Genomic DNA, 26,751 nt, shown 5'->3' with positions numbered 1-26,751 from the left:
CCCAAAAAAAAAAAAAAAAAAAAAATACAGATGCATCAGATTTCAGCTCAGGTCCCCAGAAAAGCAGATTTAATTGGTTTTTCTGGGCATCAAGATTAGGGCTTGGTTTGTTTGTTTGTTTTGTTTGTTTTTTTAACTTTTTATTTTATATTGAGCATAGCGAATTAACAATGTTGTGACAGTTTCAGGTGCACAGCAAAGCGACTCAATCATACATGTACATGTATCCATTGTCCCCCAGACTGCCCTCCCATCCAGGCTGCCACATAACATTGAGCAGAGGTCCCTGTACTATACAGCAGGTTCTCGTTGATTATCCTTTTTAAATATAGCACTGTGTACATGTCAATCCCAAACTCCCTAACTATGCCTTCCCTTCACCCTCCCCAACCCCCGTAACCATAAGTTCATTCTCTAAGTCTGTCTCTTTCTGTTTTGTAAATATGTTCATTTGTATCATTTCTTTTTAGATTCCGCATATAAGCGATATCATACGATATTTCTCTTTCTCTGTCTAACTTACTTCACTCAGTATGACAGTCTCTAGGTCCATGGTCCATCAGTGTTGCTGCAAATGGCATTATTTCATTCTGTGTTATGGCTGAATTATATCCATTGTATATTGCATTGTATATTCCATTGTATATATGTACCACACCTTCTTTAGGTTGCTTCCATGTCTTGGCTATTGTAAACAGTGCTGCAGTGAACATTAGGGTGCATGTATTCTTTCAGACAATGTCTTTCTCCAGGTATATGCCAAGGAGTGGGATTGCCGGGTTATATGGTAGCTCTATTTTTAGTTTTTTAAGGAATCTCCATACTGTTCTCCATAGTGGCTGTACCAATTTACATTCCATTCCCACCAACAGTGTAGGAGTGTTCCCTTCTCTCTGCACCCTCTCCGGCGTTTATTGTTTGTGAATTTTTTGGTGATAGCCATTTTGACTGGTGTGAGGTGATATATCATTGTAGTTTTGATTTGCATTTCTCTAATCATTAGTGATGTCGAACATCTTTTCATGTGCCTCTTGGCCATCCATATGTCTTCCTTGGAAAAATGTCTATTCAGGTCTTCTGCCCATTTTTTGATTGGGTTATTTGTTTTGATGATATTAAGCCTCATGAGCCGTTCCTAAATTTTGGAGACTAATCCCTTATTGGTCACGTCATTTGCAAATATTTTCTCCCATTCTGTGGATTGTCTTTTTGTTTTGTTTATGGTTTCCTTTGCTGTACAAAAGCTTTTGAGTTTAATTAGGTCCCATTTGTTTTATTTTTATTTCCATTACTCTGGGAGACAGATCGGAAAAGATATTGCTGCGATTTATGTCAGAGAGTATTCTGCCTATGTTTTCCTCTAGGAGTTTTATAGTGTTCTGTCTCACATTTAGGCCTTTAATCCATTTTGAGCTTATTTTTGTGTATGGTGTTAAAGAGTGATCTAATTTCATTTTTTTACATGTAGCTGTCCAGTTTTTCAGCACCATTGTCAAAGAGACTGTCTTGCCACTATCGTATAGTCTTGCCTCCTTTGTCTTAGATTAATTGACTGTAAGTGCGTGGGTTTATTTCTGGGCTTTCTATCCTGTTCCATTGACCTATCGTTCTATTTTTGTGCAGTACCATACTGTTTTGATGACTGTCGCTTTGTAGTATAGTCTCAAGTCAGGGAGTATGATTCCTCCAGATCCATTTTTCTTTCTCAAGATTGCTTTGGCTATTCGGGGTCTTTTGTGTCTCCATACAAATTTTAAGATTTTTTGTTCTTGTTCTGTGAAAAACTGGCTTTGGTAATTTGATAGGGATTGCATTGAATCAAGATTGTTTTCTGAAGTATTGATACCATAGATTATTCTATGCAGCCAAGATTGAGAACCACCCTAGGCACTTGTTCTCCAAGTGTTGTCCTTGGACCAGGAGCGTCAGCATCACCTGGCAACTTGTAGCAATATAAACTCTCAGGCCTACCCTAAGACCTACTGAAGCAGAAATTCTGAGAGTGGGATCCAGCAAGCTGTGTTTTATCAAGCCCTAGGTGATTCTAATCATGCTAAAGTTTTAGAACCACTGCTCTAGGTCATCTAAGCATTTCTAACAAAGCCTCCATTAACTCAAGTTTAACCTTTTAGGATCCACAGTGTTATGTGTTATCATTTTTTGTAACCTACAATGGAGTGAAAAAGTATCCTGATTGACCATCAAAGCTTATAAATGACTGTCCCCTTTCCACTAAGGAGGGGCTGTAGATAAAGCATAAGACAGAAAAAAGCAGCTGTAAGTGGTAGGAAGTGACACTTGCAGACATAACAAGTGGAAGAAGGAAGGTGTATCAGGAACAGCCACCAAGAATGAAATGACCTTGTATAGAGAGGCAAAAACCAATCAGATAACAGTGACATTAAGGTACAAAACTTCTCTTTGGAGCATATGGTAGTGTTTTGTGGGTTTATGGGACCGTTGATCATCTGCGCTGTACTTTATTAGTTTTGAAGAGTGCACACATGCAGCACAACAGAAAGTGGGCCATGGAGTCAAATTGTGTTGGTTAAAACCAGCTTTGCTATGCTGCTCTGTACTAGTTACTTAACTTGTCTAAGCTTCAGTTTCTTCCACTGTGAATGAAGTGAAATCACCTGCCTTATAGAGTAGATAGCAACACTTGCTATCTCCTTACAGAATAGCAAGAATGAAATAAAACGTGTAAAGTGACTAATGGACAATTAGTTTCAATAAACTTTTTAAAAATTCTATTTTGATAAAATTCAGTACACATAACATGAAATTTACTTTTAGTGACATTGTATAACCAACACCACTATACAGTTCCAGAACATTTTTGTCACCCCAAAAGGAAACCCCATACCCGTGATGCAGTCATTTGCCATTCCCTCCTCTCCCTAGCCCTCGGCAGCCACTTTTCTGCTTTCTGTCTCTGTGGATTTGCCTAGTCTGGATATTTCATAGAAAAGAAATCATACCGTACGTGGCCTTTTGTTTTTTGGGTTTTTTTGTTTTTGGCTGCATTGGGTCTTTGTTGCTGCGTGTGGGTTTTCTCTGGTTGTGTCCAGTGGGGGCTACTCTTTGTTGCAGTACGTGGGCTTCTCATTGCGGTGGCTTCAGTTGTTGTGGAGCATGGGCTTTAGGCGCACGGGTTTCAGTGGTTGCAGCACACGGGCTCAGTAGTTGTGGCTCATGGGCTCTACTGAGCACAGGCTCAGTAGTTGTGGTGCACGGGCTTAGATGCTGCGCGGCATGTGGGATCTTCCCAGACCAGGGCTCCAACCCATGTCCCCTGCACTGGCAGGCAGATTCTTAACCACTGCGCCACCAGGGAAATCCTGGCCTTTTGTATTTGTCTTTTTTCATTTAGCATCATGTTTTCAAGGTTCATTTATATTGTAGGATATATTAGTACTTTGGTCCTCTTAATGGCTGAATAATATTCCATTGTATGGGTATACCACATCTCTTTTATCCATTAATCCATTGGTGAACATTTGGATTGTTTCTACTTTTTGGCTACTATGAAAAATGCTGCTTTGAACATCTACATACAGGGAGTTTTTTGAACACTTGTTTTCATTTCTTTGGTGTTTGTACTCAGGAGTGGAAATGCTGGGTCATATGATAATTCTATTTTTAACTTTTTAAGGTATCACCAGACTTTTTCACAACAATTGCAGGATTTTACATTCCCACCAGCATGTGCAAGGAGTTTCTCCACATCCTCACCAACACATGTTATTGTCCATTTAAAAAATTATAGCCATCAAAATTTTTTTTAAGTATATTGATTAGTGATCTTAACTTTTTTTTAAGGTAGTAGTTCTTAATCAGGAGTTCACATAATAATTACTTGTAGAACTTTTAAATATACTCATGACCAGAACCCTCCCTAGATTTTCTGAATGGAAGTCTCCAGAGGTAAAGCTCAGAATTAATACTCCTCCTTAAGAATCATTGCCTAATGTAGTGGTTCTCAAAGTTTGATCTGGGGCCCTCTGAGACCCTTTCAGAGAAGTCCTTTGAGATGAAAACTATTTTCATAATAATAGTAAGCCACTATTTTGTGTTTTTTTCATTTTTATTCTCTCTTGAGTATACAGTGAAGTTTTCCAAAGTCTTCATAACATGTGATAGCAGAACAGATTGAATGCATAAGCAGTTATGAGAACCCAGCTGTCTTCTATTAAGCCAGATATGAAGGAGATTTACAAAAATATAAAACAGTGCCACTCCTCTTATGAATTTTTATTAAAAAGATGTTTTTATGACATAGGATGGGTTTATCATTGTTTTTAAATGAGTTAATAAATTTTAAAAAATTTTATCAGTTTTAATGATAGATATTGGTAGACATAACCTACATAAACAAAATCTCTTGCACTGACTGAAAGTATAAAGAGATCTTGAGACCAACCAAATCAGAACTGTAGACCTTTGGAAAGAAAGGAGATGCACACACAAAAAAACAAAAACAAAACTCTTACCCATTTGTTGAACATTTACCATATAGTTAATATTACATTAAACTTTTTACATATTGTTTCATCTTTATAATAACCTCATGACAAATATGTACTTAACTTCATTTTCACATGGGAAAATTTAGTCTCAAAGAAGTTAACTTGGCTAGTTCATAAGTGGAGGGCCCAGAATTTCAATTTAGGTGTTTAGAGTACAGGCTTAACTTAATCACTGTGATGACCTTTAAAAAGTATGGGTCATCAGTACAGGACTTGAGCCCAGGAAATTGTTGATAGTTCAGTGCCATAATGACTCATCTACTGCTACAGTATCAGGCCTCAGAAAACCTTTGAAATCTTTGTAGACTTAAAATAACATGTAAATACCATGTGGTGCATGTACCTAAATTAAAGTTCTCACATGGTGTCTTTCATGGTCCTCAGTACAAGGACTGCTAAATTTGAGAAATACAAGAGGGATAATCTAGGCAAGGCATGAATAGATGCAGTTGACAAAATGTATACCTTTTTTAAAAGGTGATTTTAGTATCTTGTTAAAAATGTGAGGACAAATACACAGTTAGAAAGAACAATTAGCAAACTTTGACCCTTGAGAAAAGTGTTATTTTCTGGGACTTCCCTGGTGGCACAGTGGTTAAGAATCTGCCTGCCAGTGCAGGGGACACGGGTTTGATTCCTAGTCCGGGAAGATCCCACCTGCCGTGGAGCAACTAAGCCCGTGCACCACAACTACTGAGCCTGTGCTCTACAGTCCTCGAGCCACAGCTACTGAGCCCAAGTGCCCCAACTACTGAAGCCCACAGGGCTAGAGCCCGTGCTCTGCAACGAGAGAAGCCCATGCACCGCAGCAAAAAGTAGCTCCCACTCGCCACAACTAGAGAAAGCCCACACATAGCAGTGAAGACCCAACACAGCCTAAATAAGTAAATTTATTATTTTTTTAACGTTATTTTCTAAATTCAGTCAGTCCTCTGAAGAGTCCATCATTACAGGAATGATGAAGTAGCATTACTTGTCTTAACATGTTGGTATCCACTCGCAGAAGCCAAAGAGGCAGGTGCTTCTCTGTTTACATAGAATAAGACTAAGGGAAATTTTTTTCATGTGGTAATTCTTTAGTTTCTCAAAAAGTAAAATCTTTGCTTACTAGAGATGTTCATCTGATCTCGTCCTTTTCAAAGATATACTTGTTGCCTATAGAGCAAAAATAATGTATGGGCAGTCTTCTCAAAAAACTGATTCTTTTATCGCCTAGTGCCTTCTGTGAAAAATTATTTCAGAGAATAGCAGAATTTTTTCCTTAGTAATTGATATTCTGTTTACCACCTTCCTCTTACTCCTCTATCCTCACCCCCATCCCAGTGCTGTTTCAAACGTTCAAAGTTTGGGGATCAGCATATTTTACAGAAAATCAGTTAGTTATTTGACAAATTTTAATTGTCTAGTGTGTGTCATGCACTGGGTTAAGAACTGAGGATACTATAAGGAACCAAAAAATAGATAAGGTAACTCATGAAATTCACAGTCTAGTGAAAGAGATGGACATTAAACAAATAATTACATCTGTATATGTCATTTATTTTAATTTTAAGAGGCTCTGTGAACAGTAGTACATGGTGTTATTAAAGACCCTAATGGGAGGATTGACCTGGAAGGTTGGAAGAAGACTGAAGCCAGTGTGGGGGTCAGGGGAGGCATGAGTTCTGTTTGTGACAAGTGAAAGGACTAAGTAGGCGGATGTATGCTTCTGGAGCTTAGAGAAGAAGTCTGGGCAGGAGATACAAATTTGTGAATTGTGTGCCAGTAGGTAATTAATTGAAAATTAATTGACGGAGGTGAGATCATTTAAGGAGAATGTATACAGTGAGAAAAGAGATTCTAGGACTACGGTTCAAAGAGTGCTAGTGTTTAATGAATAGCTAGCGTATGTAGAAGGAGACAGAGGTGGAGATCAGATAAATAAGAAAACTAGGAGAATACAGAGTTAAATATTCCAAGAGGAGAGAGTATTTCAAGGAGTATTAAATAAAATTCAGACTCTCTTTACCATGGCTCACAAGGAAGACCCTACATGTTCTGATCCCTTCCAAACTCTTTGACCTCATCTCTTACCATTCGTCTTGCTGCTGTCCTGCTTCTGTTCTTCAAACTTGTCGGGCTCTTTCCTACCTTAGGACCTGTGTGCTTCATATTCCCTTTGCTAAATGTCCTTCCCCCAGTTCATATGCTCATCAGAGAAGAGTAGCCAACCCTCCAGGCCCTTTAGCAGGATTGTTGTCAGACTCTATCGAACTTTGAATCTCATTATACAATTAAGATTAATAAATTTGCTTGGACCTCAAATTCAGTTCTAAATCAGATACTTAGGACATGTTAAAAGAAATTAATTTTGCAGAAATGTTTAGCAATTGTGGTGAAGAAGAAATTTTTAGATTTTACAGTGCATCCTCGCTAAGACATCTTGTTAAGAGTTGATGAATGGTGAGAGCTACCTCTCTTTATAAACCCATTCACCAAGTGTACTATTGCAAGATAGAGGAAAGGGGGCAAGCTGAAAAGGAGGTGTCTGGTGTCCACTCTGTCAGGCATGCAGAAGCAATGAGTGACAAATATGTCACAGTATTGATAATCCAGTGGATACAAAGCAGTAGTAATATAGATGATTGTTTTCTGGATGATGAGAATACCACTTGACAAAGTCAGTTTAAAGTTGTCTGTGAGTTCACTTCAGTTCAATGAATGTTTCCTGAATGACAGTAGGGAAGTGATAGGAGGTTGGGAGTGGGCGGCCTTAGGGAAAGTTGCTGATCCCCCTTATGCTGAACGATAAGTTCTTCCCCAGCTAAAAAGGCAGTAATTCCTCTTTTCTTTCAAAATATAAAGATTAGCTCTTAAATTTCAGGGCCAGAAGGAATAAATGGCAAAGCAATCAGTGACTACTTCATAATAATCCACTTGCCAATTTAGGGCTTCATAAAACTCCACACAAGGGAGAAAGTGACCTTTGCAGAACCATTTTTTGGTAACTTTACTTTTTATTTTTAAAAAGCCATTTTTGTAGCTATCTTAGCTGATGTGTATTGAATGTACTTTTGTTATCTTAAACATCAACTCCAAGCTCATGGACTTTCCATATATAGCTTCCCTTTCTCCATAATTGGCACAAGAATGATTCTTAGTACTGAGTGTTTTCTTTCTCTGCTGGTCTCTTCTCACAGCAGTACTGGCCTTTCACCTGGTTTTGTATCTTATTTTAGTAATGGCCTCATTCTCAGATCTTATTTTAACTATGGCTTGGGCCAAGCCTTGCTGCAAATTGCTTTCATGTGTGTGGAAGACGGAGGAAAAAGAAGAAATCAGCGTAAATTAAAATAATAGTGATTTCACATGGACCTAGAAACAAAATTATGTAAAAGATACTAGAGAATAATGCCAAACTGCCTGCACCTCCCACTCATGTAAGAATTTGAAGACCAGAAAGGCTCAATGTCTTGCTAAAGTTTACAAAATATTGATTAAAATTTATCTTCTCATTATTTGCATGAAAGCAACATATCCTAGGGAGCTATAATTTTAATACAAAAAATAAATAATCTATTCACAAGGAAGAGAAATATACCAAACTACTCACCCTAGTTATCTTTGAGAAGGTGGGGAGTGCATATTACAAATTTTTCTCTTATTTACTGGGTTTGTCCATGTTCAGTTATAAGTATCATTATTTTAATATCATAATGAAGGCTGTGATCATTAGAGTCAGAGCTAGAGTTGAATCTGGCCTCTACCACTTGTTAGGCTATGACTCTATGACTTTTGGAAAAGCTTCTTAACCTCTCTGAACTTCAATTTCTTAGACTGAAAAATAGAAGTAACAATGTATCCTTTATTGAGTTATAATAAAGGAGTTAACTGTAAGGTTCTCACATCTAATGCCTGGCCCACAAGGAGCACTTGCTAATGGTAGCCACTATCACTACTACTACTTTCACTACTGTATTACAGAACACTGGACGCTGACCTGGGGTGATCTTTATTGAATGATTTAAACATTTATCTGCTTAACAACTTGATGCTAAATTAGGGAATTTGTCAACATACCTTCCAGCTTATTTTGTCTTTTTGTTAATTCAGAGAAAGCACCATGGCCATTGGTTTTTTCTTTACCCTATTAGAATAATACTTAACTTTTGGGTACCACAATTAGAACCTAATCCTTACTAAAATAAAAATCCTTGATCCTCTTCTATATTTTATACAAGAGAGTTTACCCTGTATTGCTAGAGAAAATCATTAACCATTGTTAAATTAAAAATCCCTATTGTTAAATATCTTGGAGCTCCCTCCCTATCCATGTGAGAAGTAGGTGCCCTTGTGACTTGAATCTGCAGTTCTTTTTAGATACCGTTGTTTTCTCTGTATCTAGTACCTTAATACATATATAATGTGTCTCTTTTGAACAGCAATCCCATTGGCCTCCTTGTATTTCAGGATGATAACTGCCCATTTCTTAGAAGTCTTCCTCAGAGCCTCCAAAGTAAATTCCACCTATGCCATGGAGTTTCTATTCATGCCCTGGAAAATTTCAATAGAATATTCTTTGTTATTAGTGAACATCTGTATGTACAATTTCCTGTGATGCAGTGCCAGAAAAGAATGTCGGTTTATTTATTTAAATATACTATTGCCAACCTACCTAGAGATCGCATAGTCATAGATTAGAAACTCGAGGTCCTGTAATTTTTGAATTTATTGTTTGGGGCAGACCTAAATTGTTTGACCCATTTTAGCTATTGAGTAACAGCCACAGTAAAATATATCTGAGTATTTTTCTGTACATTATTTGTAATGTTACTGTTTATAAGGATGTTGTGCTTTTCCAGTTTACAACTGAAGAAGCCTGTCATCCTCATTATTATTCATTCAACTTGAGCACCTGTTTTATCTTAGGCACTGAAGTTGCAAAGATGAATAAAACATTTTTCCTACTGTAGAATATTTCATAGTTTATTGAGGGAGAAAGATACAAAATGCACAATTATATTTCTAAGTGATACAGTCTGTATAATAAATGTATAAACAAAGTGTTACAGTCATAGAAAGGAGGGAACAATAAATTTGGGGGTGTATGGTAAGGTTACAAAGAGAAAGTGACATTTAAGTCAGGTCTTGAAGGATGGATGGGAATTTGCCATTTGGAGAGAGAGGAACAAAGGACGGGCACTACAGAGAGGGGACAGCCAATGAAAAAGCCTAAAGGCATGTGGGGCATGTAAGGAGAGTATCCTCAGTGTGCTGGAGAAAAGGCTTTGTGAAGGAAGGTCCAGTCAAAGTTAGGAGTTTGAATTTTAACCTTTGAGTAGGGGAGAACCATTGAAGATTTTTAAATTAGGGCTGATATAATCAGATTTGAGTTTGAAAACTTATAGTAGTTTGGGACTGGAGGAAGAAAGGCAGGTGGCAGACACAAGAGTTGACACAAGACAAAGTTGTGGAAATAAAGAAGAGTCTCTAGATCTGCAAGAGTTTCCCTAGGTATAAACAATATAATTCTGTGATCAATATGATAGGGAGGTGTATGGGCGGTGAGGGAGGGATGGGGATCTGGTTTGGGTGACGAGGTGGGTTAGCTAAGATTAACAGAGCTGGGGAAAATGTACTGTTCATTATTTCGTTTTTGCTTGTTTTGGGGAGCAAGGCAAGAGTTTTCGTTTTGGACAAGGTAAGGTCAGTGTTTTTAGGAACATTCTAGTAGGCAAGTCTGGATCTGAATCTTGGGAGAGAGGTTATATAGTAATATTTTGAATTCTTACGGTTTGTTTTTCCATTAAAAACTAAGATTCTTGGAGGGTAACTGATCATGGTCTCAGAAAGGTGGCTGTAGAACCAAAACATAAATTCCTAAGCTTCTTACCAACTAGGCCTTAACTGAAATGGCCTTTGAAAGAAAAAATAAATCTCATGATTTCCACTATAATTGTTTTACTGTTTAATTTCCCACAGTATCTTTACTTAAAAAAAAAACAACACAACAAAAAAATACTGGTATGTATATCTACAATCCGTTTTCTGTACTGTTTTCTGATCTTGATATTATTTGACTGATGATAAATGAAGAGTGTTGAGGATAACAGCTAAGGAGCCCCAAACCTCTTGTTTTGTTCTAGCAAAACCTTAAAATTCAAAGATTACTTGGTCCTTGGGACTTCCCTGGTGGCGCAGTGGTTAAGAATCCGCCTGCTGGGCTTCCCTGGTGGCACAGTGGTTGAGAGTCCGCCTGCCGAAGCAGGGGACACGGGTTCGTGCCCCAGTCCGGGAAGATCCCACATGCCGCGGAGCGGCTGGGCCTGTGAACCATGGCTGCTGAGCCTGCGCGTCCGGAGCCTGTGCTCCACAACGGGAGAGGCCACAACAGTGAGAGGCCCGCGTACCGAAAAAAAAAAAAAGAATCCGCCTGCTGATGCACGGGACACGGGTTCGATCCCTGGTCCGGGAAGATCCCACATGCTGCCGAGCAGCTAAGCCTGTGCGCCACAACTGCTGAGCCCAAATGTCACAACTACTGAAGCCCGCAGGCCTAGAGCCCATGCTCAGCAACGAGAGAAGCCACTGCAATGAGAAGCCCACACACCGCAATGAAGAGTAGCCCCAGCTCACTGCAACTAGAGAAAACACGCGCACAACAACGAAGACCCAACACAGCCAAAAATAAATTAATTAAATAAGTAAATTTTTTTTAAAAAGGGGGCTTCCCTGGTGGGACAGTGGTTGAGAGTCCGCCTGCCAATGCAGGGGATACAGGTTCGTGCCCCAGTCCAGGAGGATCCCACATGCCGCGGAGCGGCTGGGCCCGTGAGCCATGGCCGCTGAGCCTGTGCGTCCGGAGCCTGTGCTCTGCAACGGAAGAGGCCACAACAGTGAGAGGCCCGCGTACCGCAAAAAAAAAAGAATGAAGGTGTCATGTTCGCTTCTCTGCAGAAATTTAAAAATAAGAATTTTTTCCCCATTTATGTTGTTGAACTATAGCCCTTCTTGAAAACCAGAGAGTAAAGCAGACAGTTCTTCAAAATCCACCCCACCCCCCAAATGTCAGGGCTCACTGAGCATTGATTAAAACTCCTAGGTGGGCTTAAAGGACTTGAGTAGGCCTAACAAGGCAAATCACCATACATATCTGATAATTTTTTTTCATATATTTAGAAAATGATTGGCTTGCCTTATCCACATGAAATTCTGGTTTTAACTGTTACTATCTAGATTCTCTGTGTGGCTTCTTGGGCTGTGGTATTTTTCCTTTACTTTGTTCTCAATTGCTGTGAAATGTAGTTGCCTGCTGTTTAAGGCAGCTTCAGTAGAGTGCATCCAGAAGTGGTTATAATTCTATATTTAGTAAGCCATAGGGTTTGTAAAGCATTTGCAAATTCCTTTGGAATAAAATGGTTTCTATAAATGTAACATTTTTAATGAAACTATTATAATCACCCATTAAAGAAATGTGGCAGCTAATATGTGTGGATTTGTGGACAAGACAGAGGCGCAGAACTTTTTTTTTTCTTAAGAGCTTACTGAATATTTTAAATACTTAATCATGTGAATCCTATTTTTACACTGTTAATCTTGAATTGCAGAGCTTTTACTCAAGTGTTTACCTTTGGTCCAACATTCCGAGCAGAGAATTCTCAGAGCCGGAGACACCTGGCAGAGTTTTATATGGTAGAAGCAGAGATTTCTTTTCTTGAGAGCCTTCAAGATCTCATGCAGGTAGGTACTCAAGTTTTAAAATAGTTTCTAAATATCAGGCATCTGTGACATTAAAATGCTTCTGTATACATTTTTACCTCTGACATCTGTGCCTTACAGGTGTTCATAGAATGAAGAAGATGGAGAACTAATTAATAAACATCTACTGAATGCTGTTAGTGTAATAGTTTTTAAAGTACAGGAGTCAAACAGATTTAAGTTCATGTCCAAGCTCTGCCATTAACTTTGTTATGATGTTACCTAACCTTAGTGATCTTTAGCTTTCTCAGCTATAAAATGAGAATAATAGTAGCTATTTCATTAGGTTATTGTGAGAAGTAAATGAAAGATTATGTATGTATAATGTAAAGCATCCAGTATGGGATCCAGCACAAAGCAGGCTTAGTAAATAGTAGCTCTTGATATTTGCTAGGCAAATAAACAAAACGTCTTTATAGTTAGAGAAACATGTCTATAGCTGTAGTATTAGAAAGCATCCACAGGAGCTGTCAGAGCTCTGGGACAGGGATGAAGCTGGAGATATAGTCAAGAGTCAGCTCATGAAAGAAAGACTGTATTTAAATGCCATGCTGAGGAGTTTGAACTTAATCCAAAAGATAAAGGAGGAAGTTCTCAGCTGGGAAAGGCCATGGTCAGAGTTATATTTTAGAAGTATCTCTCTAGCAGCATTATGAAAAATGATTTAGAGGGAGATAAAAATAGGGGTGGGAGCCTTTTCAGGAGGCTATGGCCATAAATCCATATAGAGCACACAAGTCTGGAGATGGATGGACCAGGATTTGATTATTAGCTCAGTCACTTACTGGCTATGTGACCTAAGACATGGGACTTAATTTCTCTGAACCTCAGTTTTCTTATCTATAAAATGGGAATAATAATTCCTATTTCATATGTTAATTCATAGGATTAGACAGATAATATATATAAGGTACTTAGCATAGTTCATGACACTTAGTAAGTACCCAGAATGTGTTAACTGTTGTTATGAATTCTCTATCCACTACCATTTTGGTTAAGATCTTAATTTGGAATTCTAATTACAGGATGTTTATTTTAGCAGTTTTCATCAACTCTTACTTCTTTCATTCTACTCTTATTCACCCAGTAAAGGACCCAATTTCACTTAAAACAGAAATACCATGTATACTCCCAAATAGAATGGAGTCACAATTTTATTATCCTGTCTTAGGTTGGATTTCCTAGTAAATAAACCCTAAAGCAGAGATTTGTGTGCAGGTATTACTGGGGAATGCTCTCAAGGGAAATATCTATGAGGAAAGGAAGAAAGCAGCATTGGGCAGAGGGACAAGTTAAACTGTGATGCATTTACAAACAGATTCCTTAGCCAATTCCCTGAGAAACTTTGGAGCTAGAATGGTCTTTCATAGTTGTCCCATAGGAGGGCAAGTGCCTCCTTCTGTGAGCCAGTCATTGGATGCGGGCTAGCTTGGGAAGGGGTTGTAACCTTGGGTAAGGCAGTCCTCCTGGCCTGGGCAGTTCCCGAAGAGGGACCCAACTATGTACCATCAGCAGTTACTGTTCCTAGCGGATAAAGATCTTGGTCCTAAAGGGATGTTGTGGGCACACACCACAGTGTCCACTTGCATATACCCCTTTAACATCTCCCACCGATTTCTCTAGACCGGTGTCCCCAAGGGGATATTTTTGGTGTCCCTACTAGGGAGTGGGTGGGGGAGTAGGGAAGATGGGTTGCTACTGGCATCTAGTGGGTAAAGGCTAGGGATGTTGTTCAGTATCCTGCAATGCACAGCCCCCTCCCCGCCAGCGAAGAATTATCTGGCCAAAAATGTCAATAGGAACACTGTTGAGTTAATCTCTTTCTAGATTTAGGGATTCAGAATCTGAGCCTCACCAAGTCAGTAAAATTCCTTAATCAGCTTTCAGTTTGAGCTCACCACCCAATTCTTTATTATTCTTTCACTCAGGCAATGAGAGTATTGTAAAGAATGGAACCACACGTTTTACCTCCTATTTCTGCCTTGTCCCTGTCTCCGCTGCCCAATATAATACCAGAGGGAAAGATTATAAAGATAATACATAGATTGTTAGAATTTATTAAACATTATAATCTTTGCTCTATAATTATGTATTCTATAACTGAGTAATTCTTATTTATTTGGCCGTCCACTGAGTGGTACTCAGGGCATACACTATTGAATAGTTTAATTAATTGGAATATAAACTTTTTCCTAAAGACAGAAGAAAAAGGTATATTCTTTCCAAAAATAAACTCCTGCTTCTCTCTCAGTTTTCTCCCTTTGATAAATTGAATTCTGTGGAAATTATTATCTTGATGAAGAGCAGTCTCTTAAATACAAAATCAGAATATTATAACAGGATATTTTCCTCTTATGACATATAAGCAATTAAATACTATTATTTTAATACTATTGAGAAATATATTTTTTTAAACATGAGGGTTATGTTAACCCTTCAGTTAAGTTTCTGTTTTATTATAAATATATTTACAGAGTATAGTCTGAAAGTCAAGGTTAGAAAAGCCAGTGATATCCTTCTTCAAATGGAAATGTTCTGCCCTTGAAAGACACTGCTTTAACAGCCCCAGCTGTTGAAGTCTTCATCTTACCGATTGTGTATTGTGTCCCTCAACAATGCAAGCATACTATCCAATCTACCTGTTCTTTTTTCCTCTCAATATACACTGGCTTTTTGCAGTGATTGAGGGATATAACGCTTCATAAATCATTCAGTTACTTAGTGATTTCTTTATCTCACTGCTAGATTGAAGGTGGTTATAGCCTCAAGGCAGAACATCTTTAGCCTCCTTTTGCTCTTCTTTCATCAAGTTATTCCTTACTTCTCTACAAAATATATGTATAATATAAAAATGCAAAGTATATATAAAAAGAAATGAAAAATATTTTATATATGTACATAAGTCTATCTGGTTGTCACTTGATAATTAAGTTCTTTCCTATAACTGACCATGTTAAATTACTCAGACGCTTATGCGCCACTGTGTTTCCAGTGTTGATAGGGTATCCAGTGATTCAGAGAGGAAAGGAAGATACCTGCCTGTGGGGCAGCCTGGTCTTAATTCATGTATGTGTCTTTATGAGGACATATCTGAAAATCACAATATGATTTCATTGACATCAAAACAAAAATTTTAGTTTGGATTAAAAATATTTTAGAAATATTTTTCATTCCAGTCACTTTTTTCTTCTGAGAACAAGTTTTTCGCATGAGACTTTTATGGACACCCCTGGTAGAACGAATTCTTATACACTGATTTGTGTCGTTACTTTATACTTTAGCAAAGCAAAAATGTATGTATTTAGATGTAGATAGATCTCATTGCTTCTCTAATCTTAAAGTTTACTTTCATTTACCAATGACTGAAAGAAGCACTTTTCAAAACATTCCAGTCTTCACAACTGATGTTTGTTGCATGCTTCTCTGAGCTGGGCACTAAGCTAAGTCTTATACATGGATTATCTCATATAATTTCTCACAACAATCCTGTAAGCTAGGTACTGTTAACTGTCCTGACTCTACAAGGGAATATACTGAAATTTAGAGAGGCATCAGTTTGTTTTGGCTGTTCATTTGACAGCCCACTTCAATACCAGTATTGAAACTGTTAACAGAAGGTTCAGACATGGTTCTTTCTTTTTTTTTTTTAACCTTCTCTGAGAAGTTGTGATGCCCCCTCTAATCAATCTGGAAACTGAATTAACTTGCTGTAGTATATTCAGGAAGTAAGAGGCCTAATGGATTTATAGCCATTGAAACCTGGAGAGCAGTCCTTACAGGGCCCTAAACAGGTTTTTCATGAAGCTTACATGTCAGGCAATTCTGTATCATTTCTCTTAGGTTATGGAGGGCCTCTTCAAGACTACAACAATGACAGTTCTCTCAAATTGTCCTGAAGATGTTGAACTCTGTCACAGATTCATATCCCCAGGCCAAAAGGTAATTAGCTCTGTGGATGAAGCCCTTTAAATATGTTAATTACATGTAAGGAATATAATTACATTTAATAAATTTTCTTTTTTCTCTTTTCTTACCAAGGACAGATTAGAACATATGCTAAAAAACAACTTTCTAATGTAAGTAGATTTATACTTTCTCTGAACTTTATTCATAATTTATCATCGTATTTATCACACTGTATTAAATTTTTTTGTTTGTATATCTGCTTATCACACTCCCTAGACTCAAGGAAAACCCGTATTTTAATTATTTTTATAGCTCTTATGTCTGGTTCATAGTTGATAATCAGTGTTTCATGAATAAATAAATGAATAAATCATAGCAAGATAATGTTCATAGTAATTATTAACTATATTCCTACAATTCAGACTAATTCTTTAGTAATCAAAATCTGGCTTGATTAAAAAACATGCTTTTAAGATAGGTACATGTAATGTCTGCCCCTCTATTTTTCTCTTATTTCAGTCTTCCTTCTTTTTCTTTACCTTCGCTTGCTAAAATCTGAAAATATATTCTGAATTGTTTTTTTAGCCACTATTTTAAAACCTAAAGATCTGTGTTTTAAATATAGCACATACATTATTGCTTCATTTCCACTATAATCCTGTTCAAGTAGAACTTGTTATTGGACTGGTGGTTTATTCAACCAACCATATTAATCAGATAGGCTATTCTTTTCACAGTTTATTCAACCAACCATATTAATCAGATAGGCTATTCTTTTCACAGTTTATTCAACCAACCATATTAATCAGATAGGCTATTCTTTTCACAGTTTATTATGAAACACATACTTGATATGGAAAAAACAACAAGCAACTTCTTATATGCAGTACAAATAATTCATATAAGACTTAGTATTCAGGGTATTTACAATGTGTACAGGAAGTAAGTTAGATAATCTGAAGAAAAGAAAATTGTCTCTGAACATCAGTTAGTATCATTTTTCCCTTGCTATCTTAAGTTTAGGAAGTTTTTCTTCTAAGAGAATAAAGAATTCAACCTGTCCTTGAGAAGGGGAATAAGAAAAACTTGGCAGACTTAGCTGAGAATATCAGGTATCAGCCTAGACCTTCAGGCTACCAGTTAAAAATGATGAGTCGTTGAGCCTGACCCAATAACAAGGCAGCAGCTGTGGGATCAGAAAAGGAGGAAATAGGAGCCCCGTGATAGAGAATCGAAGGGCAATGAAGTACAAGTGAAGGCTTTTGAAACTTTTCCTTTCACTTAAGTGTATATTGAATGTTTACTATGTGCCAGGCATTGTCCTAAAATCTAAAAACTGTTTAAAAACAGTGGACAAAGCAGATAAAATTCCATGCCTTCACTGAGCTTATATTTCTGGTGGAGGTAATAATAGCCAAGAGACAAATAAGTGAAACGTCTAGTCTGTGAAAATGAGTAATACTTATGGGGAAAAAAACCAGAGAAGAGAAAGAAGATAAGCCAAAGGAAGAATGAGGAGGTAGAAATTTTAGATAGCACGGCAGGGAAGATCTCACTGAGATGATTTTTGAGTAAAGATCTCAAGAAAGTAAAGTAAGAGAACTAGTCATATGGGTAAGTGGGAAAAGAATATTCCAGGCAGAGGGAATAACAAGTACAAAGACCCTGAGGTTGGAGCATGCCTGACAAGTTCAAGTAACAGTGAAGAGTGAGTAAGGGAAGAGGATACGAAGATAAAGTAAGAAAGGACAAGGGAAGTAGGGAAATCAGGTGGGGCCTTGTAGGGCACTGTGAAGAGTTTGGATTTTTACTTGGGTGAGGTGGGAAAGCTATTGAAGGGTACTGTGCAGAGATCTGACAAGATCTCAATTGGATTTAATAGGATCGCTCTGGCTATCTATTGAGAATTGGCTGTAGTAGGACAAGAGTGAGGGCAGCAAAGCAAGTAGGAGATTGTTACAGTCACCTAGGTGCAAGTAGATGGTGGTTTGAACCTTGTATAAGTCAGGGTTCTCCAGAGAAACAAGACCAACACGATGTGTGTATATAAAGATTTATTTTAAGGAATTAGCTCACACAATTGTAGAGGCTGGGCAAGTTAAAAATCTGTTGGAGTGGTCCAGCAGGCTGGAGACTCAAGGAAGAGCCAAGTCAAAGGCAGTCTGCTGGCAGATTCCTTCTTTCTTGGAGGAGGCCAGTCTTTGTTCTAGCAAGGCCTTCAACTGGTTGGATGTTGTTATGGAGGGTAATCTTCTTTACTCAGGATCCACTGATTTAAATGTTAACCTCATCCAAAAAAACACCATCTCAGAAATACCCTGAATGTTTGACCAAATATCTGAGTACTGTAGCCCAGCCAACTTTATACATAAAATTAACCGTCACAGACCAGGATGGTAACAATGGAGGTAGGTGAAATTGTCCTATTCTGGATATATTTTAAAGATACAGCAAACAGGATTTACTGAGAGTGAAAAAGAGAGAGAAGGAGAGTTAAGAGTGACTTCAAGCCTTTTGACTTACACAGCTATAGAAATGGAGTTGCTATTAACAGAGATGGGGGAAGCCATAGAGTAGTGGGGGGGTGTGGGGAGAGAGAGAGGGGTGATACCAGGCTCATCGTCATGAGGTGTCATGTTAAGATTGAGATACTTTTCAGACATCCAGTTAGATGTTGGGTAGGCAGTTTGAGTGTATGGGCCTGGAGTCTACAGGAGAGTTATGGACATAAGCATATTGATAAAAGTTGTAATTACGTAGGTAAGGAAAGAAGTAAATTAGGCATCCCAAGGAATCTGTACTGGTAACAGAAAACTAGGGAGATCTTAAGAGAAGTTATCCAGCTTCTGTCTAATAAGATCTAAGATTGGGGAAAAATATCCACCATTTATCGAATATTTACTATGTGCCAGACAGCGATAAACTTTAAATACATTGTATTTCATTGTATCTTCACAACAACTCTGTGAGTAGTTATTGTTGCCCTTCTGTAGATGAAGAATCATCTCAAAAGATATTAAGCGAGTAAAAGATGAAGTGGGGATTTAAACTCATGGTCATCTGATTGCAAAGCTCATGCTTTCAACCAGTGTACTTCATATATCTGAAAGGGCACTGGAATTAATGCTAGAGTAGTTGTAGCTCCCCCACCATCTTTATGACCCTTATGTATCATCTAACTGTTGTGCTTCAGAATCCATGTCTGTAAAATACTCAGGATGGGAACATGGGCTGTGCCATATCAGTCATTGCTATCACCATCATCCATTCCACACAGCACAAATCATAGTTGTAGATTAAATTTATATGTGTGATGTTTTTTTTTTTATTTTGGTGTCGTCACCTCCGCATGGTCAGAGGCTTGTTTGTTTTACTTATGCACTGAGTATAGTGAACTGTGTTTCAGAGGACCTGGATTCTAGTCCTGCCTCTACCACTTATTAGCCATTAATGAGTGAATTCATATTTTTCAACAAATATTTATTGACTACCTTCTATGAGTTAGGCACTGTGCTAGTCATTGAGGATTCAGTAGTGAAAATAGGCATGGATTAGTCCTTTTATGGAGTTTAGCATCTAGAGAAAAAGATGAATAGTTAAATATTTGCATGAATAATTATTTAATTACAAGTACGAAGTTGACTAATAGTAAATCTTTAACCTTTCTGAGCTTCAGTTTTCTCATCTATGAAGTGATAACTTGTCTGTCTTATTTTGTTGAAATGTTCAAATGCTGCTTAAGCAATATGTCAAAGACTAGATAACATGAAAACCCTCCTGCTACAAAACGTCTAAAAATGCTAGTTAAAATATTATTAAATCCTTTTAAATGCATTGTTGAGTTCACTAGAATATATGAGAAGTTCCAGGAGCTAGAAACAAACGGGACTGAACACCAGAGGGTGTACATAAATTACATGATGCTGAGGATTCTCAGGGTGGAGGGTACCAGAGATGGAGGGGGTTTGTAGACTTTGAAACCAGAGATTTTAAAAGCCATGAGAGAATATGAGAGTAGACCTAAGCATGATGAATTAGAATCAAGATGCACCCCGAAATACACATGCATACATGTCCACACCCACACGCAAGATACCATATGACTTGTATTCTTTTGAATAGATTTCAGTGTTCTTGAGTACTTGTAACAGTTGTTTTATATGAAAGTATATTATTTAAAGGACTTGTGTAGTCTTTGAATTTAGCCTTTATCAAGCAGAAATAGAACACACTTACTTTACATTTCCTTTATAGTATTAAGGCTTTAAAAATATAGAGTACTTACCTTTTTATTTGCTCGGCATTTATTTGTGTGAATTTGAGGCAAAGAATGCTAATAATAATCTCTGTAACTTAGCAGTTGTACTCCAACAGTTTCAGAATAATTTTCTTCATTCAACAACAGAAAATTTGAAATATGAAGGTAGTTTGATATTGTATCACACAATATCACAATGTCTTCTTCTTTCCTCAAAGCACTTTGGAAATAGTTTCTGGGAAGGAGAAGAAATATTATTCCCTGTACATACCAAGAAAAGTTAGTAGAGAGTTGATGAAGGCCATTAAGGATATCCAGTGTCAGGACTGTAATTTGAACTTGAAAGTTCTGCCTCAACTTAAGGTATGGGAGGAGTGTGGGGCAGAACATCTAGAATAACAAGAGATATTTAGACATGAGAGTCCTTTTTTTCTTAATAATGTAACTAACATATCAATGGCACAAAATTCTAGTGCTTCCCATTTTGACTGCTCTTATATTTCTCAGTATAATGAGTAGATCATATCAAGTAATTGATAGAATAGAACAATAGAATTTCTAAGCAGACAAGAGCTTAATATAGCCCAGTCTCCTTATTTTATAAGTACAAATACTTAATTTTTTAATGTTTGTATTTTTAGAGTTTTGTATAAAATACAAACATTTATAAAATGCTTTCATTGAGGTGAAGTGATTCACATAGTTACTAAGTGGTAGAGTCAAAGGCAGAACCCAGAGCCCATTATCTTTTATTTTGATAGAACATATGAAACTCCAAGTGGTTTAGGCATTATCTCAGCAGTTAAGAGCTTAGACTCTGGAGTCAGCACATCAAGGTTTACTTCTTACTTACATGAGTGATTTTTGGCAAGTTATTGATCCTCTCTAAGCTTCAGTTTCCCTTCTGTAAAATGCTCATTTAAAAATTATTACTACTATCAACACCAACACCATTCTTACCTTAGAAATTATCTGTTATTTAATACTAGATTTTAGTTTGAATAGAATTTCCATCTTCTAAAAAACCTATCACTCAAAACATAGCTTTGGGGGTTTTATTTGTACTCTATGACACAACTCTTTCCAGTTAGTTATTATAGATATGAACTTCATTTTTGCTTCAGAGAATAAGTTTGTTAGGTTATTTTTTAACTCAGAGTCCTTCACAAAGTTTGTAGATTTTTGTTTTTAGTCATGCAGAATACTGTTGCAGAGAACATAGAGAAACTGACATTTTCATATACTATTGGTGGGCATAAATTGGAAAAACCCTGTAAAAGGGGAACGATATCTTTGGTGGTGTCTTTCAAAATTATGAAAACTGCAAATGCAAATACTCTTGAATCCAACAATTCCATTTTTTCCATGTGCAAAATCAGTATGAGCATAAATTAGGTATATGTAGTCATGATTTATAATAGCAGAAGATTGGAAACAGCTGAAATATCCATCCATAGATGACTGGTTAAACTAATTAGGATACATCCACAAAGTGGAATGTTATGTAATAGCTCAAAAAGTGAAGAAGTTCTTCATATACTGGTATGGAAAGATCTGCAAGGTATATTATTGAGTAAGAAAAGTGTAAAAGAGTGTGTATGATATGTATGCTATGGCTGCCATCTATAAAAAAGGGGAGATTGAGTATTAATATTTGCTTATAGATGCATAAAACCCTCTGGAAGGATACACAAGAAACCAATAACAGTAATTGTGTGTGAGGAGAGGAACTAGGTAGCTATGGGACAGGGATGGAAGAAAGATGTGTACTCTTTTATTCCCCTTGATTTTTTTTTTAAAACTATGTGCATATATCACCTATCCAAGCTGTTAAAACAGATTCTTGGTTTGGCTTGCGTTAGGCATGACGGTCTCTTACTGAGGTAACCAAAAATGATATTTTTCCTAAACAGTCGTACAATACTAGAATATATTTAAAAAGCCTTACAATGGCCTGAAAGAGTTCATAGGATCTGACCTCTGACTACCTTTCCAATCTAATTTTCTGGCATTCTTGAATTGGCCTGAATTGGCCTTGAATTGACCATCTTATCTAAAATAGCACCCCTCAAATACCTTCTTTCTTTTTATCTTGCCTTGTTTTTCTTCATAGCACCAATAGCTCCCTGGTTTATTTGTTTATCTTTCTTATCCCCATTGTGCATGTACATACACACACACAAACACACACACACATAGCCACACACATACACACACACACACACACACACACACACACACACACACACACACAGATAGCGACTCCATAAAGGCAGGGGCTTTGTTTTTATTTACTGTATCTCCAGTGCCTAGAATGATACCTAGCACATAGTAAGTGCTCAGTGTATGTTGGATGAATGAATGACAGCTTTAGGGAGAGAGTTTTGCTCTTTTAGCCTCAGTATTTCACACCTTTTAGGGCATTAGCATAACATGAATTCAGAGAAAATCTTTATTCGCTTAAGTGACTGGCTTCTCTGTGTACACTGCAAGTGGATCAGGAGTGGGATTATTGAATGGCCATTTCTCTTCATGCTGATCAGACTTTCATAGGTCAACCTTAATTCCTGATTACTCAATAATCATTTTTACAATCATTTGATACTCAGATATGATCTCAAAGACTGTATGAGAATAGGTCTTTCACAGTTTTCAGATGCACTAGTTAACAACAGCCATTAACCTTTCTCTGCTTTTACCCTGTTTCTCTCCAGCATTTCTTATACTGAGGCGGTGGAGATCTTAAAGCAGGCATCCCAGAACTTCACCTTCACTCCAGAGGTAGTATTTATATATATATATGTATGTATGTATGAAAATATGTTTCTCATATTTATCTGATTTCATTAAGAATCCTTTAAAATAACCTTATTTCTCTTACTAGCAGTGTGTATGTAGTATTTGCATATCTGTACATTGGCTTTTTTTGATGTTTGCCTAACCTCATTGAAATATTTAGAATGAAAAATAATTTTGAAGTAGAATCATATCATTTGGAATAGCAGTGACAAAAGGGCTATAAAGAAGTTTCCCAAGTTTAGGAAGATGAAATTCCTTAGAAAGAATGGTAATCGTAGAGTATCAGTGTAGAAATCAACTAGTTCAGTGTTTCCCAAAGTATGTTCTGAATGATGTTAACAGTTGACAGACAGAAGAGGTTACGTGATCAAATAAGTTTAGGCAACACATTAAACACATTTCTTTTTCCGTTGAACTTTATAGAGGCTTCTGATTTGTGATCCACTTTGAAAAACACTGAGCTTTGTGTGTTTTTGTTTTTTCCCAGGACTCCTTTATTTTATGGGTAAGGATATAGGTCTGGAAAAGCCACATGATTTATCAGTGGACATGCACATAATGCACAAAATTCCTATGCCAGTGCTTCTTTCCTATAATTAAGATATTGCCAGACAAGTGGGAATAGTAAGATAATGTTAAGAATCTAATACCTTTGTCTTCAAACTATTCCTTATACCAGTTCCATTCCCAGTTAAGTCAGATGCTCTCTTTAAGTTACAAGTGCCCTGTGCTTGTTATATTTATAATCAACTGACTTCTTTGTATAATTTTTTGTTTAATGTTTGTCTCCCATCCTGGAAGCTTCATGAACTCAGGGATTTTGTTTTTCTTACCAGTTTCCAGTACCTAGCATGGTACTTGGGGTTTAATAGGCACATTAGTATTTGCTGAATAAATAGATTAACAGTGTTATTAAATATTCAACAGAGAGCATCTGATATATTAGTTGACTCTTTTATCAAAAAAAAAAAAAGTCACTGGGAGAAGCCATCTAGCCAGAGATAGACTCAATATTAGGAATATTATCTTTCATCATTTAATTTCCTGAAACTTAGGGACAGTAACTGTAGAAGAAGCTCTTGGCAATATTAATAAAAATTATGATTCTGAATCAGCTTTTATACACCATGGAAAGCATACTGTGTTTTACTACAGATGCTATTTATCTGCTAAATGCTGCTCCCTGAGATGGGGCACAGAAAGCGTAGTGTTTACTAGTTTCAGCTTTCATCATTCCAGGCCTTTGGATGCTCTTGTTAACACATCTCTCTCTAGTTTATTTATCTGTGTAACCTCAGCAGACAGCTCCACACATCCCTGATCCTCAGGGAGAAGAAGCCCTTGGCACTGACACAGGTTATTTTTAGGTCCTGCATTATATCTTTCAGCTCTGTCTTCTCCTTTGGTAATTTCTTTTTTCTCATTACAGTGGGGTGCTGATCTACACACTGAACATGAAAAGTACCTGGTGAAGCACTGTGGCGACATACCAGTCTTTGTCATTAATTATCCATTAGCACTCAAGCCCTTCTACATGAGGGATAATGAAGACAGCCCTCAGCACACAGTAAGAAAAGACATTAAATAAATTGGGGTTAGTCATCTCAGAGCCTGCAGTTTTTCCCTTGATTTAATTTCATTTATCCTTTGGTATATTTTCTTAAACTATATCATTCACTCTTTATATCTCTTAAAATGATAACATTTCTCAAAGGCACCTATAAAAATGTGTTCCCAAAGAAGATCCCAATGTTCTATAAGCATACTCCCTCATTTCTATCGTAGGGTGTCCTCAGTTAAGCAGATGCAAATGGAAGTGTGTTTTGTTTTGTTTTTTTAAATTACTGAGAGCCCTAGAGTGCTGTAGAGCAATGTGCCCGGTCTCCAATCAAATACTGATTAGGAGACTGCAGTGTGGGGGAGATGTTGGGCAAGAGATAATAGTAGTGGCATGATCGGGCAAAGGAAGAGCTAGCGTGGAACAGCAGGCAGCCTAGAGTACTTTGGCTATCAAATAGAAGTAGTGAGGGGAAGGCTATGGAGGGATCGAAGAGGTCTGGGCGGATTCTCCACTTGGTCAGTCCTCTTCCGACCGTCTCTTCTCTCTCTGCCTGTCTTGTCTCTTGTCTGTCTGTCGGTCTGTCTGTCTGTCTGCTCTCTTTAGCCTTTCTTGTCCTCTGTTCTTTCTTTACCCCTCAGCTACAGTTGGTTTTTATTCTTCTTGTTTCCTTTTTCCTTTTTCTTTTTTGTCTCTTCTCTCCTTCACAAAATTGGCAGTAATACAGAATAAGAATATATTTGAGTCTTTAAATATGTATTGGATAGTTATATATTTTATATCATTAATTGTAAAAGTCTGTGAGACAAATATATTATGTTTATCTCAAAAAAGGTCCCAAACCTAAACTTTGCCATCTTGTATTTTTCACTTGCATCTAGATAAACACCAGTAAGAAAATGTAGATCAGGACCTACCAGTAAATTAAATGACCTCGTCTTAGTATATAAGGTTATCTCTTTGAATGTATTTCCTGTCTTCTCTCAGATTACAGTGTTACCAAAGCAATATTAGGGGACTTCCCTGGTGGTCCAGTCGTTTAGACTCCACGCTTCCACTGCAGGGAGCCACGGGTTCAACCCCAGGTCAGGAAACTAAGATCCCACATGCCACACGGCATGGCCGAAAAACAACAACAACAACAACAACATTAGCCTCCAGTTAGTGTGAGGTAAACACTTTCATCTCATCTCTAGGTCGCAAAGCAGCCTTGACAGGAAACTCATTGTTTCTCCCATTTTACATATAGAAAACTGGGGTGCAAAGAGACCAATTACATTTCCCAAGGCTACATGGCTGGTAAGTGACAGAGCTCGTATTCAAACCTGATTCCCTCTGGCTCTGAAGTCTGTGTTCTCTTCCACTCTATCACTCTGCCTCAAAATCACAGATATAAAATTACATTTTAGCCACCGATTTTACGCATCCCCACTTTTCACACCAGCATTATCCAAAACCAATGAGCAACACAATTGATTTATGATTCTTACTTCCTCTTTTCCCTACCAACCCTCTGGTATAATCGTTTATGAGAAATGAATAGGCCCACAGGTTAGCAGCAAAAAAATGAGAGTGACTAGGGCGTAGATTATCCAATCTTAGATAACTCAATATTGAGCCTACACCACAAAACAGAGGCCTGTGTCTGTATCTCTTGGCTTTTGTATCACTCCACCCTATCCCACTTCCACCTCCCTTCCCCAGTACACACACATCATGTGTTCCTCTCATAAATTCCCGAAGTAGAACACCTTTCAGTCATTCAGTTTTGCACTTCTTAAAAATACTCTGGGGCTTCCCTGGTGGCACAGTGGTTGAGAGTCCACCTGCCGATGCAGGGGTCACGGGTTCGTGCCCCGGCCCGGGAAGATCCCACATGCCGCGGAGCGGCTAGGCCTGCACGTCCGGAGCCTGTGCTCCGCAACGGGAGAGGCCACAACAGTGAGAGGCCTGCGTACCGCAAA

General features: G+C 37.6%; 1 protein-coding gene across 2 annotated transcripts in view; it reads left to right on the top strand.

Annotated features, from left to right (window-relative positions):
- Positions 1–26,751, top strand: part of NARS2 (asparaginyl-tRNA synthetase 2, mitochondrial) — a 137,762-nt gene that overhangs the window by 87,721 nt on the left and 23,290 nt on the right. For both annotated transcript variants that reach the window (XR_003003743.1, XM_024749657.1), the window contains exons 7-11: positions 12,116–12,248; positions 16,107–16,205; positions 16,305–16,342; positions 23,145–23,211; positions 24,659–24,796. Coding sequence is in view for 1 of the 2 variants with exons in the window: in XM_024749657.1 (XP_024605425.1) it covers positions 12,116–12,248; positions 16,107–16,205; positions 16,305–16,342; positions 23,145–23,211; positions 24,659–24,796 (475 nt within the window). In the remaining variant the exon portion in view is untranslated. The remainder of the gene's footprint in view (positions 1–12,115; positions 12,249–16,106; positions 16,206–16,304; positions 16,343–23,144; positions 23,212–24,658; positions 24,797–26,751) is intronic.

The sequence above is a fragment of the Neophocaena asiaeorientalis genome, unplaced genomic scaffold (genome assembly GCF_003031525.2).
Source record: "Neophocaena asiaeorientalis asiaeorientalis breed wild unplaced genomic scaffold, Neophocaena_asiaeorientalis_V1.1 scaffold363, whole genome shotgun sequence".
Lineage (NCBI taxonomy): Eukaryota > Metazoa > Chordata > Mammalia > Artiodactyla > Phocoenidae > Neophocaena > Neophocaena asiaeorientalis.
The sequence above is the reverse complement of the archived record's forward strand: the minus strand, read 5'-3'. Positions and strand labels throughout refer to the sequence as shown.